This window comes from Mus musculus, chromosome X, assembly GCF_000001635.26.
Source record: "Mus musculus strain C57BL/6J chromosome X, GRCm38.p6 C57BL/6J".
In the NCBI taxonomy this organism is placed as follows: domain Eukaryota; kingdom Metazoa; phylum Chordata; class Mammalia; order Rodentia; family Muridae; genus Mus; species Mus musculus.
The window spans coordinates 10,070,837-10,091,325 of record NC_000086.7 but is presented as its reverse complement, the minus strand read 5'-3'; the positions used below and the strand labels follow the sequence as shown (position 1 = coordinate 10,091,325).

The following is a 20,489-nucleotide window of genomic DNA, read 5'->3' as shown; positions in this document are numbered from 1 at the left end:
TCAATGCTCTGTTTTGGCAGCTGTCCTCAGAATGAAAGGGAGCCTTAATACTGTCTACCCTGGCCAGATGTCTGCTGCTTTAGAAGTTTTGGGTCCTGTGTGTCCTCTCTATTATTCTAGGCTCAAAGCAAAAACTGAAAGGCCTTTGTATTTTTTTTCCCCATCCAGGATGTTTAGTGGCTTTCCCTCTGAGGACAGTCCGAGTGGCTCATTACACTACCCAAAGTAGACTTCTTAAGTCTTGATTTTTTTTTTTTTAGCTTATGGTTCATTTTCATTGTATCTCATGGAATTGGGTGAGAGTACTCTAGTAGTTTGAATGGCACATTACCTCCTGTAACTGCCTTCCTCTGATTCATAAGCTAGAAATTTATCAGTGGAGATGGCTAGCCCACAACTTCATCAAGAATTTATAATAAAATGCTCCATCTTTGTTCCTGCATTTCTTTTAGACTGAACCCCCACCCCAGGCACATATGTAGCAGAGGGCTGTCTTGTCCTGCAGAGACCTGATACAGGGTGGGGAATACCCAGAGTGAGACCACTCTCAGAGGTGAAGGGGAGGGTGGATGGGTGTAGGGACTCTGTGAGGGGAGAACCAGGAAGGAGCATTGTTTGGGATGCAAATAGATAAATTAATCAATTAATTAAAAATTAAGATGCAAGTTGCTAGTTTGTTAAGAGTTTAGATTTGTTTTGTGTATATGTTCATCAGTAGAGAAAAGTCATGCTCACCGTGGTTACCATTCAGTGCCTGCTTTAATTTCTTACTCCGAATTCCTTGCTCAGGATTTCACTGAAGTGAGAGTGGGTTTAGGAAACATTCATTCTCTGAAAATGCCCTGACATGGCATTATAAACTTTTCTTAATAACAAAAACTCTCAGATATCCCATTTGACTATGTATAATTTAAATATGGCATGACCACTATATTACTATACATCATTTTATAAGTCATACCTATAAAGCAGACATTGACAATTTTTGTGAGGGATGGAAACATTCCATGTACATTTCTTTTCCTTTGGATAACTTTCATTGACTACACTGACTCAATTCAATAACTTTGTAAATGGCCTGTGTTATGTACCTTTGCCACTGCTGTGTTAACATGTCAGAAAGAACAACTTCAAAGGAGGAAGGAGCATTAGTTCATAAGTTCTGATGGTTCAGTCTGTGGTTACTTGGCTACATGTGTTTGGCTAGGCCTGGAGTGAGGCCAGCTGTCATGATGGTAGGAGCATGTGGCAGAAGATGCTCACTTTATGGCAGGCAAAGGAAGGAAAAGGCTGCAGACCATGTGTAGCATTCAAAGCTATGCCTCCAGTAATCTTTCCAGCAGGCCATACCTACTCAAGTTTTCACCATTTTCTGAAATAATATCAGCTGAGAACAAGTTGAACTTATTTGTGTGCATTTGTGTGTGTATGTTTGTTTGTGTTTAGTGAAACATGGTGCTGCTATGCAGGTCATGTTGTCCTTGAACTGGTGGCCCTCCTACTTCTGTTTTCTGAATGGTGAGATCATAGATGCATACCACCATGCCCGGCCACTGGACTTTATTTTGGCCAACAAATCTGAATCAGGTGGTGCTGCACAAAATGGCCACTCCATGGTGAAAGACGAGGAACACCTTCCATTTCCCTCCTTGCTTCTCTCTTATCCTGGCCTCATATCTGCTCACTAGGATATTAGGGCATTTTCTCAGAAAGACTCAGTTTTGGAAAAGTCACCGTAAGTGTGACTGCTTCCTTTCTCACTGGTTCATGATTTCTGACAGCAGACCACATTCCTGCAAATGAGCACTTCAGCAGCCCCGCCAAGCTCTTCCTTATACAGTCTTGTCTTGATGTTGGTGCTCACTGATGATCTACGGTGCTGAACGAAGGACAAGGTACTTGGCACTGTAGGCCCTTCTCCAGCAAGGGGCTGAGAAAAGGCCAACTGGTTCATGGGGTTTTTGTATTGACAAGTTGCCTTGGGAGCAGTTAAAAACAATGAAACAATAAAAGTGGTAATGTATGTTTACATTTGCAGTTTTTAAACTTTGAAAGCTTTGCTCTCTGGATTTGGTAAGGAAAACCAGGACACACATAGAAGCATCCATCTCTATAGTCAGGTCTTTGTTGAAATCTTGGGAGAATGAAATTGGTAACCTGTGGGATGGCTTTACTAGAAACAAAATGAGCTTGAGTGTTGTGTCCAGGGCAGGGGCTTACACATGTGGGAGTTAGGCGAGTGACCCCATGTTTAAGGGTCACAGAACTAGCCAAGGTACATCTGGAGTTCTAGCATTATGGCTAAAAACAACTCTAATGGAGTATATAGGGGACCTGGCCGCATTGATGATATGATTTATAAGGCATGTCCACCAGTTTTATGCTAGTGTGACAAATGTCTTAGGTGAAAAACTACCAGAAAGAAAGCTTATTTGTACTCATGGTCTCAGAAGTCCATGGATGCTGACTTGGCCCTTTTCCTTTGAGCCTGAAATGGTACAGTACATTATTACAACAGCGATTGGCAGAGGGATTCTCACTTTATATCATACAGTTGATACGAAGGGAGGCAAGGAGAGAGGTGGACGGTGAGACACACACACAGGAGAGAAATAGGTATCTAGATAGATAGATAGATAGATAATGAGAGAATAGGGACCATGATCCTACTAATTAATGAAGTTTCAGGCTAACAAGCAAGCTTTTAATCTACAACACATAATTATATAATTATTTCAGATAATAAGAAATAAAGATATCAGTTAATAATTAAATTATGTCATGTTGCTAACTGTAGACTTCATCTAGAGTTCAGAGTAATTAAAATGTAAAAGTGCTTTTATAGTCTATGAATTGTGTGTGTGTGTGTGTATGAAAGAGAGGTTTTACGCATGCTCTCTTAATATGTAGAAAGTCCATTGTACGTTTTGCTATTTTCAGGGGCTTATGAGTACTTAATGTACTTTTTCAATTCCAAAATAATGACTTTTATCAAGACGAAGGCTACTTACTGGGTATGGTGGCACAGGTCTTTAAACTTGTCACTTAGGAGGCATAGTCAGCTCAATAGATCTCTGAATTTGCTGCCAGCCTGGTCTACATAGTGAGCTTCAGGGGAGTCAAGGCTACAGTGAGACTGCATCTTTATAAAAAAATTAATTAATTGCAAAAATGAAAGAAATAAAAGATGAAAGTCCCACTAAATTATGGAACCCACTATAAGTGTTTTAAATTTGAGCCTCAGTATTATCAGTTTGAAAACAGAGTATTGGAAGTAAGCACTAGGAGCAATTTCTAATAGCCTTTTGTTTAAGACACAATTCTTGAGGGCATATGACATTGAACTAACTTTGGGAAGGGGACAGTGGCTGGTTTTGTGTATCAACTTGACACAGCTGGAGTTCAAAGAGAAAGGAGCTTCAGTTGGGGAAATGCCTCCATGAGATCCAGCTGTAAGGCATTTTCTCAATTAGTGATCAAGGGGAAAGGCCCCCTTGTGGGTGGGACCATCTCTGGGCTGGTAGTCTTGGGTTCTATAAGAGAGCAGGCTGAGTAAGCCAGGGGAAGCAAGCCAGTAAGGAATATCCCTCCAGGGCCTCTGCATCAGCTCCTATTCCTGACCTGTTTGAGTTCCTGTCCTAACTTCCTTGGTGATGAACAGCAATGTGGAAAGTGCAAGCTGAATAAACCCTTTCCTCCCCAAATTGCTTCTTGGTCATGATGTTTTGTGCAGGAATAGAAACCCTGACTAAAACAGACAGTTTTATTGTTCTGTTTGGATAATGTTGACAGAGTCAAGGGTTACTGAAACCAAGGGTTCAAAGATATTCTCTCTCTCTATCTCTATCTCTCTCTCTCTCCCTCCCTCCCTCCCTCCTTCTCTCTTACTTTTTCTGTTTTGCTCTTCTCTAATTGTTTCATTTTCTCAGATTAGTGTTCCCTCTGAAACTTGGCCTCAGCCATTAATATCACCATGGTTCACAGCTTCCTTATTTTCTAGCCCAAGAGATACCTGCTGAAGGATCTGATTGTTTCATCTGGGCTCATGTCATCATTCCTATGGTCAAGGGATTAAAAAAAATCCCTTATAAGAGCTATGTGGATGATATGCGAGTAAACACAGATCCCTAAAAGAAGAGTCTTGTTCCCTTGGAAAAACACAGTAGACACCCATCATACCTAGAAACAGAAGCCCCGGGCACTGTACACTGTGTCTCCACCTCACTTGACAGATTTTTTTTTTAACAGAGTCTAACAGACAGCCAGTGACAGTCAGCAGGCAGTATGTGACTGTCAGTTTGAGAACATGGAGTTAAAAACTGAATGCTTTCAAAAGAGAGAAAATTTCCAGAAAAGAGACCGTCTATTTCTCACTACAGGACATTAAGTAAAGTGTAAGTGTTCTGTTGGGGAGGCAGAAACTATTTCAGAATTTAAAAAATATCTTAAATGTCTTTTAGCTGAGGAGGCTGTAACGTGTCACTTACAGGCATTCATAATGTTCATTTTAGGGATTTGGAGGAAACATCTTTCCACACAGTCTCTTCTCTTTCTCTGTACCATTTCATCTACTACATTAAAATATCACTTTGTAGCTGGCAATTAAGGACTGCTGCCTACCACTCTCTGCACATAGTACAACGATTTTATTTTACTTTCTTAGTACCTTTCATCTCTTGAATAATCCAGTTATTCTCAGTTTTGCCATGATCTGCCAGAATTTTGTAAATTATAGCATTGATTGGCTGCCAAGAACTATGTACCCATCACAGCTTTATTTGGACAGTGTTTTTGAACCTTAAATACAGTATCTGTTTCTGTAAGTACAACCTTCATGATCTCTCTCTCTCTCTCTCTCTCTCTCTCTCTCTGTGTGTGTGTGTGTGTGTGTGTGTGTGTGTGTGTGTGTGTGTGTGTTTGGGCTGTGTCCGCTAACATCTTAAGAGGAAGAACCATTTCAAAGGGGTCTTGTAGAGAGGGGCACTTCACTCGTTCCAGCAGGCCAGTAAGAGAAAAGAACCCCCTGTCTTATTCCATGAAGTGTTGGATGCTTACCTGTGGAGACAGAACCTATATACTTTTAAAATGATTTCTGAAAATTCCAAACAAATTAAACTCAGTGCTGATGTACAGCTGTAAACAGAGAACCTCAAGGGAATGCAAACTCAAGAGAACTGAATTTGAAAGACTTGATAAGAGCAGAGATTATGGAGGCCCACACCTGTAGCAGAGGGATCATGAATTTGAGGCCAGCCTGAGCTACAAAGTAAGTGAAAACATGCTTGAGCATTTAGGGAATCCATGCTTTAAATAATAATTATTATTATTGAAAAATACAAACTAGAGGAACTCGGTTTTAAAATCTCCTTTACAGTAAAGATAGACTTGACGAAATGCCTCAGTGCTGAGAACACTTGTTGTTCTTGCAGAGGACCCAGATTAGATTCCTAGTACCCACATGATGGCTCATGATTGTCCATAATTCCAGTCCCAAAAGATATGATGCCCTCTCTGGCTTCTATTGGCATCAGGTGTGCATATGGTCCATATAAATGCATGCAGAGAGGGAAAACACACACAAACACACACACACACACACACACACACACACACACACACACAAACACACGCACGCATGAACACACGCACGCATGCACGCACGCACGCACGCACATAATTGGAGAGGATTCTAAAGGGTGGATGATGGCTTTCATGTGGGTCATATTAAAGGACAAAGAAACAAAGCCAGGCACTCCTTGGTGTGCGATGGCATCGCATAGTGATGAACCCACCTATACTTGAAAAAAATATCATAAATTAAATCAAATCAATCCATTTAATTGATGCTGAGATCTTTCTCTGAACTGAGAATATTTTTTATGAACAAAGTAGCCAAGAGTCATTGCTCTCCCAGGATGACATCCAAATCATTGAACGAGGTTGCACTGAAGTCCTAGAGGCAACAGAAGTGAAAGAACATTGTGAATTTGAAGTTTTCAATTCATGTCAGTTGTTTATTGCATGTTGGGTAAGGGGGTGAGGTTCAAGTTGATTCATTTGACTGCAGTTAATCCAAATGCAAACGATGAGGGTTGGGGGGGGGTATGAGAGAATATAATTTGAAATATACACTACACTCTTCTACCTGCTGCTGCATTGCATTGTTTCTATTAATTCATTTATGTATTCACTTTACATCCCGATTGCACCTCCCTCTTCTCCCAGTAACCCCTCACAATCGCTCACCTCTCCTTCTCTGAGAAGGGGCAGGTCCCTTCTGGGTACCAACCTGCCTTGGCACATCAAGTCACTGCAGGACTAGGCATATCCTTTCCCACTGAGGCCACACAAGGCTACCCAGTTAGGGAAACAGGATTCATAGGAAGATAACAGAGTCACGGACAGCTCCTGCTCCAGTTGTTAGGGGACCCACATGAAGACCAAGCTGTACATCTGTTACATATCCGTAGGGGGCCTAGGTCCAGCCTGTGTATTGCATTGCATTTTTTCAGGAGGGAATTGAAGCTCATGAATGGAAAGCTTTTTCAGTCTAAGATGTACATTTACTCAGGTATAATAACTTAGTACCTTTACTCTCAACACTGCTTCCTACTTGAGAGACTGACCAAGGATAGACAGGAAAGCATTGTATCAGCTGTATGTTGCATGGGACATAACATCTAGTCCTGACTCAGTCAGGGGAAACAAAGACATCCCCAGTCAGCCCCCAGAAGTTCTTAAATTTTTAGTCTTCCATTCTGAACAAAGAAACAAACAATTACCTCAACAAATCTATAGGTTTCAAAATCCAGGAACTCACCGCCTTGGTTGTTCATTTCACCCAGACACAGAGAAAGGAGTAATTGCTATTGTGACTCTTTTTCAGGCCGAATCCATCACTAATAGTTGAAATGAAAAGAGTTTTGGTTGAAAAAAATTGAGTGGCTTTAGTCATAATGCTGAACGATAATCATATGGGCTGATGGACATGGTAATTAAAATTCTGTTATGGTGACTTTTTCACAGTACATCCACTTGAATAGATACATTTGTATTGATCTTTAACCTGGTAAAGCTGGAAAAGATAATGTTGCAACTAAAGGCCTAAGACAGAACTGTGCACACAGATACATAAACCAACTCAAAATGCAAGAATCAGTATTTTTTCTAGTTATGTTGATGTACTCTGACATGTTCAATTCTACTTTTCTTCTCTTCAAAAATACTACTTTTGAGTGCATTACTACTGTGATTGATGCTATCGTGTGAAAGGAGCCAGAGATGGTAACAGACGATAAAGGGGGCATATCAGCTTGTTCCTCTGGAACATTCTAGTGAATCTTCTACCCTCAATGGAAACATTGCCAGTAAATACTTTCTTCACCTATGCCTTCTGCTTAGCAGAAGGTTCTCTAGATGCCTTTTTCTGGATGCTTTTGTTCTCTGTATAACAAGGCTCTTCCTCCATACGCATCGTTCTGTTTCTTTACCTTCGGGGTTTTATCTGTTGCTTACCATGGATTTTGAAAAACAAGTTGTACAAAGAAGAGGTTTTTTTGTTTTTGTTTTTTTTGTTTGTTTGGTTGGTTGGTTGGTTTTTTTTTTACCGTTTCTGCTGCTGTGAACACTTGTCAAGGGCCTGAAGCAAACACTCTGTAAAGCTTAGGTTTCTTTCAAGCACTGCTCCTCCAATAACTTGGCTGCCCTCTGTCCACCCATCTTATAGGTTGGCCCTTGATTGATGTACTACCCTTTGTCTCCTGTTACCATCCCAAGCTCCTTTCACACGATAGCATCAACCACAGTAGTATGCACTCAAAAACAGTATTTTTGGAGAGAAGAAAAATAGAATGGAAATATTGGTCTAGTTCCTCTCCTGTGGGAAAACATTGCTAATAATGTGACAGAGTAATAATCGTCCATGTGGGACTCAGGGCTCTGATTCCCCAAAGTGCCCCATGTATTAGAATCTCCTGCAGTTTTACCCATGCAGGAAAGAAAGGTTAGTGTTCTGCCCTCTGTCCACACATCTTATAGATTGGCCCTTTATTGATGTCACTACATATGTTTGTATGCTCACAGGCATTACAGACAACCAGAAGAATTCAAGAAAGTAAGCAACAATATCGTTCTATGGCAAGCATTTTCTACTGGCTCCCATTTCAGAAGGATTTTTAAGTTATGAAAGCACATAGCAAACCACTGTTTCAAAACATAAACTATTATAATACCTTGAGTCAGAAAGACATTTTCCCCTAACACAAATTTTATCATTGAATTTAGAGACTAAACTTGACAGCAATTTATTTCACTAGAGAAGATTGAGTTTATGGCTTTTCCTGGTGGCTCTTAAATTGAGTAAATACAGATGATTTTCTGAATCATAAATCATATAAAATGATTTAGACAGGGATTTTTGAAAATACACAGAAGGGTTTGATAGTGCTGAGATTCTTGTGTTCTGTGTAATACTTCAGATTTCATGACCATGATATATGATCATCATATTTTCCTATTTTCCCCAGAAACTCATTTGTAAGCATACGGTAATAGAATCCTTTAATATACATTCACTGAATTAAGTAGAAAATGCGAGTATGAATCGTCAAATTAGAGTCTGGTAAACAAACCAAAGATAAAATCACCTCATTGATTTTAATATAGTATTTTAAGTACATATTGCACAATGGAATATGGTTGGAGTAGCTGAGGTTTAGACAGATACCATGTCTATATTATTTGGTTTCTCGGAAGGAGAGATTTGGAGGAAAATGTCATGAAATATGATGTTCTTTAGGATTCTTAAGGGACTTTTGTATGATAAAAGGTACACTGTGTTTCCCTCTCAGGTTAATAAAGAATTCTACAGCCACATCCTTGGCTTCGTCTTTAGATAACATTTCCTTGTCAGTGCCCTGTAGTCTATCTTTGTTCTGAAGCTAACCAAATACCTTTCCCCCTAATCAGCAGAGAGTTGCCTGAATCTTTGAATTGTAACAAACTCTCTATAGACTGTTTTTACACACACACACATATATATATATATATATATATATATTCATACCTGTGATAAGTTTTTAATTTATAAATTCTGCAAAGAGATTGACAATTTTAGAATTGAATAATCACAAGTATAATGTTATGAAAATAATTACCACTATATTATAAGTTAAGAAAATACAGTCTCTTGTAAACACACATTTAATATGGTGTTCCTCCTTCTAGTGAGATGTGAGCCAATCCAGTACCTATAAGGTGAGATGAAGTACCTATAAGGTGAGATGAAGTGAGACTAATAATTATTAGTCTTATGATTATTATGATTATTATGATTAGACTAATGATTATTAGACTTATGCGATAGTTTGGCTTTTGCACTTGGAGATAGGGCAGGTGTTAAGATTTTATCAATAGGAGATTTGAGTCTATTATAGATCACAACAACTTCAGCATACGAGCTTTTCCCTTTTCTACCTTGGGAATTTTGACTTTCTTTTAACTCAGAGAAAAACCTTACATCTTCTCTCTGGCATATTGGAGTTGCCAGCTCCCGTGCTTTGGAACCATCATTAAGCAAAATAAGGTTACATGAACACAGATACTATGATACCATAACCATTGATCTTAAAGCAAATAGCTCCCAAATGATGAATGGGTGAACATTATAAACAACTTGCATACTCTGGATAAAGGTGATTTAGGTCCCAGGTCAGAACATGTTATTTCATCCTGCTATTTGGGATGATATGAATTTAAAGCCTGTGAGTTAAATATACCTGGAATTTTCCATTTAATTTTATTGAACTTCAGTTATGCATGGCTGACGAACTACAGAAGGTAAAATGTTCATCTCCTTCTGTGTTCATAATGATCATGTTTACAGTGCCCAGTATTCACACGAGGCTATTGCTTACTAGATCCTGTAGTTACAGGTCCTTTCCTATTGCTGTAGAATGTGTCACTGGACATCAGTAGTCTAGAAAAAAAATCAATCTGATCAAATGTAGATACATACTTCTTTTGCTTTCTTTCCTTTCTTTTTCTTTTTGTTTGGGTGGTTGGTTCTTGACACATGGTCTCACTGCATTGTCTAGGCTGGCCTTGAACTTATGGATACTGTCTTTTCTCAGCCTCCCAGATGCTTGAATTAGAGAAGTCACAATGCCCAGCATTTTCTTGCTTTAAATGTGTTTTCTCTCTTATCCCACACTAAAAAGAGCCCAGTATTAAGGAGGTACCACATATTTCTTTACAGAATATTAGCATGGGATGTGGTAAGGAATGCTATAAAAGCAGGACTCCTAATTTTTTTTGTCACAGTGCCTTATTAAAATCTACTTGATGCTATCATATTTTCTTCCAGGAAAGTGAGTTCATATAGTAAAAATGAGTTCAGGTTGATTATGGAGTAGGTGACAGCACTCAGGTGAGGCATCCATAGTGAGTGCTGTCCACTTTCTCAGTGACATTAGTATAAAACCGAGGATGTGACTTTTAACGAAATATATTGATATATTATAAATAGATCAATAAATAACTAGTAAATTATATTTAGAATAAAGGTCACAAGGGGGAAAATTCCTGACAAAATATTAAGAATTCAGAACTAAGTACAAAGTCACTAAAAATCAAAACAAAAGCAACAAACAAAGCCAACCTGATCCTTGTGGCTGGTGGTGTATCACAGAAGCAATACATCTGGTTCCCATTATGTATCATGTTGAATGAATAGTTCATTTAGGCAACTGGCTAGGGTTTTTCATTGGTCTCAAATCTCTCTCTACTCCCCGCCGGATGCTAAGGAAAGTTATGGCATGAGGAAAGGAACACTATAGTTCTCTTCCAAATTCTAGATCCTTAATGAAATCTCAATAGAAATAATGCACAGTACTTTGAGGCCTCGGTGATTTTATCAATGTAGGGATTCCAAGTGAAAGGGAGAGAGCCCAGGAAAACCCTTCTTTGAGCAGTGGTGAAGTTGTGAGTGGCTACTTTAAAAACATCTTTTGAATTAGAGTTTCCTGCAAGGGGAGCAGAATTACAAATGGAATTGGCTTTAGGTTTAGCTAAGGGACTGAGTCATCCATGCCTTAGAATTCCCAATTTCTGAGCCAATGTAGCATTAGCCTTTGTGTGGAAGAAGCATTCTTTTCAAAGAGGGGTAATCCAAACCATATGCAGGCTGAGGGGATTATGTCACATTTACCCTCAAGTAAGAGATTTCTAAAGGGATCACCTTTTATAGAGAGACCTTATAAGAAAAGCCCCCTTTTTCTTTGCCCCCTGCCTGCTTTTTCCACCGCTTCTTATTCTGTGGAAAACTTTTAGCTAATATGTATGATTCTTCTTTGCTTCACAAAGCCCAGCATCCTGAGCACATTGAGTCTTGTCGTTTACTTTATTGTCTCCCTTGGGATGTCTATTTTTGTAAACAAGTTATCAGGTGTTTTATAGGGGTTGATCTATATATTCAGGTTGAATATAAATAGAAAATGTTCTTAGAGTAGCAACTAATACCCATTTATTTTCTTTGAGCCAGTTTTTGAAATTAATAACTGATAGGATGCCTCCATTCACGTTTATATCAGCTTGGATGTATTCAACTTCAAGCAACAAGCACTACTCTGCACAGTAGCTTAAACTGAAAGGACATTTATTGTTGATAAAGGAAGCACAGAGGTAAGTGGAATCTAAAGGTTATTTAGTTGCTAAATGAGATCATCAGAGACCCCAGGGTTATTTTTAAATTCATTCATTCTACCATCCTCAGCTGAAATAACCAATCCTAAGAATTTGAACCTCATGCTAACGAAATGGATCGGAATCACTATACATATACAATACCCTCCAAAGCATGAAAGGAGAAAAAGAGAAGAGTCTTGTCCTTCTGAATGTGTGTCTGTTCTCTTTGGGAACAATGTTACAGTATGATCCTCCATAAACAGAAGTATGTTAATCTGCTTAATACTAGTTTCCATGGCTATTGCTAAAGCAATTATTGGAAAGGGCAATCTGCTTGAACATGGAGCCACGATTTCCTCCCCATAGCAAGAGAAGCTTAGAGCTAACCCATCCTCTGACCTGTTGTTAAGCAATGACTAGCTGGATCTTCAGTGCCAGCCTCTAACTCCAGCAACTTAATAAGCAGCAGAAGCAAGAAGACTGTAAGGTCAAAGTCTGTGCTGTCTAAAGAACAAGTTCAAGGCTAACATAGGCAATTTAGTAAGGTAGAGTCATTCCCTGGTACACAAGGTTCTGGGTTCAGTTTCCAATATTAAAATGAATGAAGAATGAATCAACTAGTGAGCAAGAGCTTTTAGATTTGGTCCTCAGAACTTCACAAAACAGTGAAATAACCCCATTAAAATATGGGGCTCAGAGCTAAACAAAGAATTCTTACCTGAGGAATACCAAATGGCTGAGAAGCACCTGAAAAAAAAATGTTCAGCATCCTTAATCATTAGGGAAATGCAAATCAAAGCAACTCTGAGATTCCACCTCACACCAGTCAGAATGTCTAAGATCAAAAATTCAGGTGACAGCAGATGCTGGCGAGGATGGGGAGAAAGAGGAACACTCCTCCATTGTTGGTGGGATTGCAAGCTTGTATAACCACTCTGGAAATTAGTCTGGTGGTTCCTCAGAAAATTGGACATAGTACTACCGGAGGATCCTGTAATACCTCTCCTGGGCATATATCCAGAAGATGTTCCAACTGGTAAGAAGGACACATGCTATGTTCATAGCAGCCTTATTTATAATAGCCAGAACCTGGAAAGAACTCAGATTTCCCTCAACAGAGGAATGGATACAGAAAATGTGGTACATTTACACAATGGAGTACTACTCAGCTATTAAAAAGAATGAATTTATGAAATTCCTAGACAAATGGATGGACCTGGAGGGCATCATCCTGAGTGAGGTAACCCAATCACAAAAGAACTCACATGATATGTACTCATTAATAAGTGAATATTAGCCCAGAAACTTAGAATACCCAAGATACAAGATACAATTTGCAAAACACATGAAACTCAAGAAGAATGAAGACCAAAGTGTGGACACTTTGCCCCTTCTTAGAATTGGGAACAAAACACCGATGGAAGGAGTTACAGAGACAAAGTTTGGAGCTGAGACGAAAGGATGGACCATCTAGAGACTGCCATACCCGGGGATCCATCCCATAATCAGCCTCCAAACGCTGACACCATTGCATACACCAGCAAGATTCTGCTGAAAGGACCCTGATATTGCTGTCTCTTGTGAGGCTATGCTGGGGCCTAGCAAACACAGAAGTGGATGCTCACAGTCAGCTATTGGATGGATCACAGGGCTCCCAATGGAGGAGCTAGAGAAAGCACCCAAGGAGCTAAAGGGGTCTGCCACCCTATAGGTGGAACAACAATATGAACTAACCAGTATCCGTGGAGCTCGTGTCTCTAGCTGCATATGTATCAGAAGATGGCCTAGTCGGCCATCATTGGAAAGAGCGGCCCCTTGGTCTTGCAAACTTTATATGCCTCAGTAAGAGGGAATGCCAGGGCCAAGAAGCAGGAGTGGGTGGGTAGGGGAGTGGGGGGGGGGAGGTCTGGGGGACTTTTGGGATATCATTTGAAATGTAAATGAAGAAAATACCTAATTAAAAAAATAAATTAAAAAAAAGAAAGGAAACAGAACTGTCCATATGAAACAGTGAGAAAAAAAGGTTATTTGTTTCCTACAAACAGAGCAACCTAACTACAACCTTTTTATTATTGTGTTATGCTTTTAACTTACATATTCTTCAGGAAAATTCACTGGCTACCAGATTATCCTTATAATTTGTTATCATTCAGTGTGGATTAAGAAAGGTAGGATGAAATAAATAAGTACTCCTTAAAAAAGAAAAAGAAAAAGAAAACATCTTGCTGTTAAGTGAAAGGATAAACTAGTTAGGAAATAGAAGAAAAGTTCAACTGTAATGCCTTTAAGAGCCCCATTCAGCCAAGCCACATAAAAGTCCTCTCTCACAATGTCAAAAGATTTGTAGGTAGTGGCAGTTACGGAGAAAAAGCTGCTCAAATTTCTCTCTGTGACAAGATACTTGAGGAAAAAAAAATCACTTTAAAGAATGAAAGAATTCTCTTGGCTCCCAGTTTCAGTTCTTGGCCAGCTGTCTTGATTGTTTGGGGTACCCGCAACAAGGCAGAGCATCATTGGAGTGTATGGGCCAGAGAAGGCTGCACACTTCATGATATCCATGAGAGGATATCATGGGATGCCTGGCTAGAGTCCAACAGCCCTATAGTCTTCTTCAAGGGCTCACCACCAACGCCCTAGGGACCCTCCCACTCAATGCTATTTCTTAACAGTTTCACAACTGTTTACAGTATCGCAACCCTGAGGACCAACTTTTTTTTTTATTTAAACATTTTTTATTAGGTATTTTCTTCATTTACAATTAAAATGCTATCCCGAAAGTCCCTTATACCCTACCCCTGCCCTGCTCCCCAACCCACCCACTCCCACTTCCTAGCTCTGGTGTTCCCCTATATTGGGGCATATAATCTTTGCAATACCAAGGGCCTCTCCTCCTAATGATGGCTGATTAGGCCATCTTCTGCTACATGTGCAGCTAGAGACACGAGCTCAGGGTGTTCTGGGTAGTTCATATTGCTGTTCCTCCTATAGGGTTACAGACCCCTTTAGCTCCTTGGGTACTTTCTCTAGCTCCTCCATTGGGGGCTCTGTGTTCCATCCAATGGACTGTGAGCACCCACTTCTGTGTTTGCCAGGCACTGGCATAGCCTCACAAGAGACAGCTATATCAGGGTGAGGACCAACTTTTTGACACACAAACCTTAGGGGACCTTTCAGAACTTAACTATAGCAGCAAAAAAATGCACACACTCATCTCTGAGTTGGTTCACATATATCTTTGCTAGGGTTTAGTGTAGGGAGAGATAACATGAAGTTGTAAGGGAAAATGGTACCGAAAATATAGGATGGATTGAAACAGAACAGATGTGGTGGATCTTATTATAATTGCATATTTAAAATTCTTAAATAAAAAACCTACCAATAGTCACAAAGAGTAATGACCCTTCCCATTCATCTTTTAAATCTCTAAAATGAAGAGTTGTCCACAGTCTATGCATAGGGGGATCTAGGAACTACGCTTTGTAAACTTCCTACTTCCTAAGCACCAAGGAACAGTGAATGGGAGCTCTTAAACAATGTTTGGTGTGGCTCGTCTATTCATAGATATTTACAGTGTGATCATTTGTTACACAAAGTATTTGTGGTTGAAAACAGGCCACTATGAAATACCTCTTTGTGGTTCTTGGCTCTCTAAGCCTTGAACAACTGGTTATATTATTATGATATGCACGACAAAAGTGCCTTAGGTAAAGGATTTGCAAATCCAGTCCAGCTAAGAGATTAGACCCAGGCACCAAGAAATGTAGCCACTGTACCAGACAATTAGTATTAAGTACTGTGGGCAGGGCTGTTAGAGAGCTGCTGGGGAGTTGAGGTTTCTTTTCTCGGGATCCACAGAATACTAAGAGCTGGGAACATTTGGCTTGGCTTTTGACATGTTTTAATGTAGAAAAGATCAACCCTGCAGGCCATATTTGATCACAAGATGTATACTTTGTGGTTGTTCAGGCCAATTGTCAGTGACATGCCAGACACCCATACTGTCTCAGAATTTGTGCAAATGATTGACTTCTTCAGTATTGGTACTGAAACTTGGGTATGTGGAATTAAAGGAAGTGCTCCTAATAGGAAATACAGCTCATTCTAAGGAATCAGGATCTGTGCTTCGGGGGCTACGTTCTCATTGTGTTTCAGAGCCACATGCACTGTTAACGTTCTAGTGCTTGGAAGATTGAGGCTGAAATTAATGGATTTTTTCATAAGCACAGGGGACAGTTAAAGTGAGCTACATGAATATGACTGGATTGGAGGAAAGTGTGGAGAAAAGGACATAATATGTGGCTCCAAGAAACACGTATGTCTAAATGGCAGAGCAATGGATAAGCTGTGCCCAGAGATTGTTCAAAACAGAGAAAAACAAACAACAACAACAGAACGAAAAACAAAACAGAACAAAAAACTAAGGAAGCCAGTGTGGATAAAAATTTTATGGAATGAGTGGGTGCCAGTTCATGCTGAATGTTCTGGACCATTTAACTGGGGTGTTGAGCAGATTGCGTGTATGTGTGTGTGTGGTCACTGCTCATGATGTTCTTTTTAAGATATGCATGATTAAAGACTCACGTGGAATTTCATCCTTTCCTTGGAATAGACTTGCAGCAGTGGAATACTGCTGTATCAAGGGATCTGATACCAGGCCTTTGATTTATGTTCCTAGCTTGCATCCCTTGGTTTCAGGTCCACATGTTTACTCTTTGAATGGAACAATGAAAAGTCTTTCACTTCGTATAGCCAAGGGCTCAGGTACAGAAATCTGCTACCAAGCAGAATACAAGAATGACTTCCTCTGGTTGGGAAAATTTCTCCAAATGGTCACGTTGCAGCTGCCCTCCTCATCTCGATTTTTGTTTCTGTGCTCTTCATCTCTCCTGAAGAAGACCAGTAAAATGGGGGCATTAAGTATGAGCTCACCCTGATGGAGGTTCAAATACACTCCTTGGAGAGCCTTTCCTTTTTCGATTTCAGTGGAAGGTACCTGGGAAGGAAATCTGTGGCTTAAATAGTACTGACCAACTATAAGGGTTGGTGATCAGGATGAAATACCTACATTTAGGATTGCTATGTTGAAGCCTGAGACTACTTCAAGAGTTAAAGATCCACTCCCCATGGGATTCATATCTAAGATCCTCAAAATGACTTGACTTTACCTTCCAAATGAGTCCATTTCAAATCATACTGTCTCTCCTCCACCTCCAGCCTATTGGGTTTGAGCGTAGTAAGACTTCTTGAGAAAGTTCACTTTAGCTTCAGCTAGGTGAGGTCCTCAGTTTCAATACAGTTTTCCCAAGGCAGTTGTATATTTCTTTTGTCATTGAGGTAAGACATTTGATTTCCCTTCTTGGTCTCCATCCAGATTCATTTCAGCAGATGGACTTATTTTAGCTACTACAAACACAAGGTTCTACTGGGTTTTCTTTGTCTACTGGAGGAACTGTGGGTTGGGTCTGAGTCACACACATTTTATGGTGTCTGCTCTGGCATGAGCTTCATATACATTGGCATCGACTCAGAGTGAATTTGACTTTCTTTCTCTTTCCCGATTCCAGAATTTCATATGGCCCTGTGGTGATTCCAAAAACAGTCTGAGGCTCATTTTGATTGGCTCCAGCCACTACAGCCGAGCCAGGTTCACTCTGAGAGCTCCCTGTCCCATCATGAATGGCCACAGAAGCTTCTGCTCTTGGCTCTGCAATCTAATAGCACCTCTTGCATGGATGATGCCAAAGCAATGCTTTGAAATATGCGCCCATACTGTGTGGCTTTTCTTGCTGCAGTTTCTGTTCTCTTTTTATTGTAGGATCTGGAGACTCACCACTAGAAGACGATGGAGTCTGGTATTCACACTCTCTATATAAAGGTGAATTCTTTGCTTCTGTGCTGACAAGGACCCGCTGATGCCAGGAGATATTTCTTTAAAGCTTCGCAGAGCAGACTGTAATAAAGTGACCAGACAACACATTGGCTTTCTAATTGCCTGTCTAGGAAAATAAATATTTAAAAATAAATGTGTGTGGGCACTCATCCTTCCAATAGGAAAACCAAGGGAAGGAAAAAAAGAAAAAGAAATCTCAGGAGTGCTGCCTTTCAGTGCCCCGTGGTCATTTTATTCTTCTAAATGTCTTTACTGTCCTCACTTCTGCCGAGGCAAGCTGTAGCTGATGATAGTGAAAATCAAGCCTTACTCATACATTACAGCCGGAAGTGTGCAGAGCAAACCGCCCAAGGTGGGTGCTGCGCCCAGTGCTGCTAATGTACTGACTGCACGGAGAAGAGGAAACCTTGATTTTCATGAGCTTTTCTCATGCTCTTTCTGAGCCCAGCCTGGCTCCTAAGATGAGAAGGAAAATGTGCTGTTGCTGAAATGAATTTTAACTTAGCTATAGGAAATCCACCCCTCCACTGTGCCCAGGCTCCACTCCCAGCAGGTATCTAAAGCCTAAGGAAGAGGCTTTCCCTACTGGCTCAGGTAAGTCTATTCACAACTCCTGCTGCTGCTTCCCTGGAGCCAGGGAGCTCAGAGCAGAAAGGAAGGTAAATGTAAAATGCTCTTTGTCTACAACAGCTGCCTCTCACTGCAGCGGGAAACCCTCAAGGAAACAGTCTGGTAAAGTTTCAATTTGACATTTGGCCCAAGAAATGCATTCATACTCTGGCAGGAAAATACTAACCTACACTCTTGTGACACTTCTGAGCTACTCGAGAATTGAAAAAGTTCTGGTCAGCCTTTGCCTAAAGACTGTCCTTCAGGTCTTTTCCCAAGAAGTGGGGGAGTGGGGGGAGGAGTTTTTCTAAACAATGACTGGTTCCTGTGTCTAGGTGTGTTTCCATATTTGCTTTGATTTCTGAATGTAATAGTGCCTACCTTCATTGTTGTGGCATTAAGCAATCCAACCAATCACAAATTTCTAGTCAGATGTTTGGGGTAAGGAGATGCTCTGATTCATAAAACTTCCTGAAAGTTTTTTTTTTAAGTTCTTTGTGAGTCCCCAGTTTAAAAAGAGTCCTAACACACATGCACAGTAAAGAGACTCCTAGACAGTAGTGGTGGCCTCATGTGTCCTTAGTTCATTGTGCTTGGTGTCCCCTTCTCATCTCATAGCCTTGCAAGATAGAAAGTAAATAATATATCCAAAAATATGCCTAGCCCAGGACCTGACCTGAATGTCTAAGAATACATTTTTTTCATGATAAATTATTTCTCTTGTCAGTTAGATGGCTTGCCTGTAGGAATCATCACACTACACATTTTATATGTATATACACACATATCAAAACACACTATATGCCTTAAATTTTTACAATAGAGAGTTAAAGTTTTTTTTTCTTCTTGTTATTGTGGTTATGATAAAGAGCAAACCTAGGGCCTATTATTGCAAGACAATTGTTCTGTTCAAGAACTACACTTCAGCTTTTAAGTGTCATTCATTTTAAAATTTAGAGCTCAACCATGATTAACTGCAACTTTAGCTATGGAATATTAAGCTCCTCCCAGAGTGTGGCACAGAGTATATATTCAATAACTGATTTGAATTGAGTCAAATTTAAAAGAAGAAAGAAAGATTAAATAGCATACATTAGGTTCCCAGTATGTGACATCTTATTTACTTATTTGATTGTATTTATTTACTTTTTTGAGGGATTGGGGCAGAATAAATGTTGATGGTTTTACTTGGGATACTATAGTATATTCACACTGCTTGAGGGAAGGGGAAGGCGCATAGAGATGTGTCAGAATTGCCCGGTATTTACAGAAGGCCCCAAGGGTTAGAGAGAGTAGGAGTGAGTCCTGTGGCCCTCCCTCATGCTGCACTTGAGTCTGGACAGGTGTTTTGGCTCACATCCATGAAGCACTAGTAGTTCCTCATTAGCCTGCTGCTCCATGCTGCCAGCTCCACCAACTCCATTTAATTAGAGTGCTTATCACATTGGCCCTGGGGGATGCAAAGGCTTTCCTGATTAATCAGTTTGGATGTCTACTTTGACTTACCCATGGTGCTTGTCTGCACTTTATATGCAAAGCATGCACACTGACATTCCCATCATCTTTACTAAAGAACTGATAAACTGTTCAAATTCCTTCTAAAGAGTTCTTTTGGAAGATAACAAAAACTAAAATGCCTTTTGCAAATAAATAAATGCAAGATGTTTTTCCCTCCCCATGGCGACAACAGCACAGCTTTTAGATATGTAGTCGCCACTGACAGAAGAATTTGAAGAGTCCAAATAAGGGAGAAAAATCTGCTAATTGCATGCTGCATTCAAATATGTGAATTTGTTATATATGAAAACACACATAGATCTTTTTCATATAGATCACAAATATACATAGTACATGTAGACAGCCTGCATAAAATGTTCCAGAAAGGAAGTGTTGCAGGAAGGCCTGTAGGCCTGCTGTGCGCTCTGCACATCTGAATCTACATGGTGCAAGTGAATACATAGTCTCTAGGGTGAGTCCTTATCATCTCTACCCAGGACATGTAGGGAATGTTACTTGAGTCTTCAATTTCCAATCTACTGACAACTTTCTGAAAAGCATTATATGATATAGGTACTAGCCAAAGAGAACCATGAAGCAACAGTGTAAAAAAAGTGTTCAAATGCCAAAACCTGGGCAGCATCCTTTAGCAGGGTTGCTGAGCGTGGGGAGAACATCCTTAGGAGAACGTTCCTGGGGAATGTGGAGGGAGGCCTGTGTTCCTTTGTGGCCACATGATGGCGAACTTACTCCACATACTGGTTATACTGGTAGCACAGGTGCTGTTGAGGGATAACGAGCTGGGCAGCTA

General features: G+C 40.1%; 1 protein-coding gene across 2 annotated transcripts in view; it reads left to right on the top strand.

Annotated features, from left to right (window-relative positions):
• Srpx (sushi-repeat-containing protein) overlaps positions 1 to 20,489 on the top strand; it is a 79,664-nt gene that overhangs the window by 26,315 nt on the left and 32,860 nt on the right. Inside the window, exon 2 of one of the 2 annotated variants that reach the window (NM_016911.5) lies at positions 17,498 to 17,557. The exons of the other annotated variant lie outside the window; for it this stretch is intronic. Coding sequence (NP_058607.1) covers positions 17,498 to 17,557 — 60 coding nt within the window. The remainder of the gene's footprint in view (positions 1 to 17,497; positions 17,558 to 20,489) is intronic. 2 annotated transcript variants of the gene reach the window in all.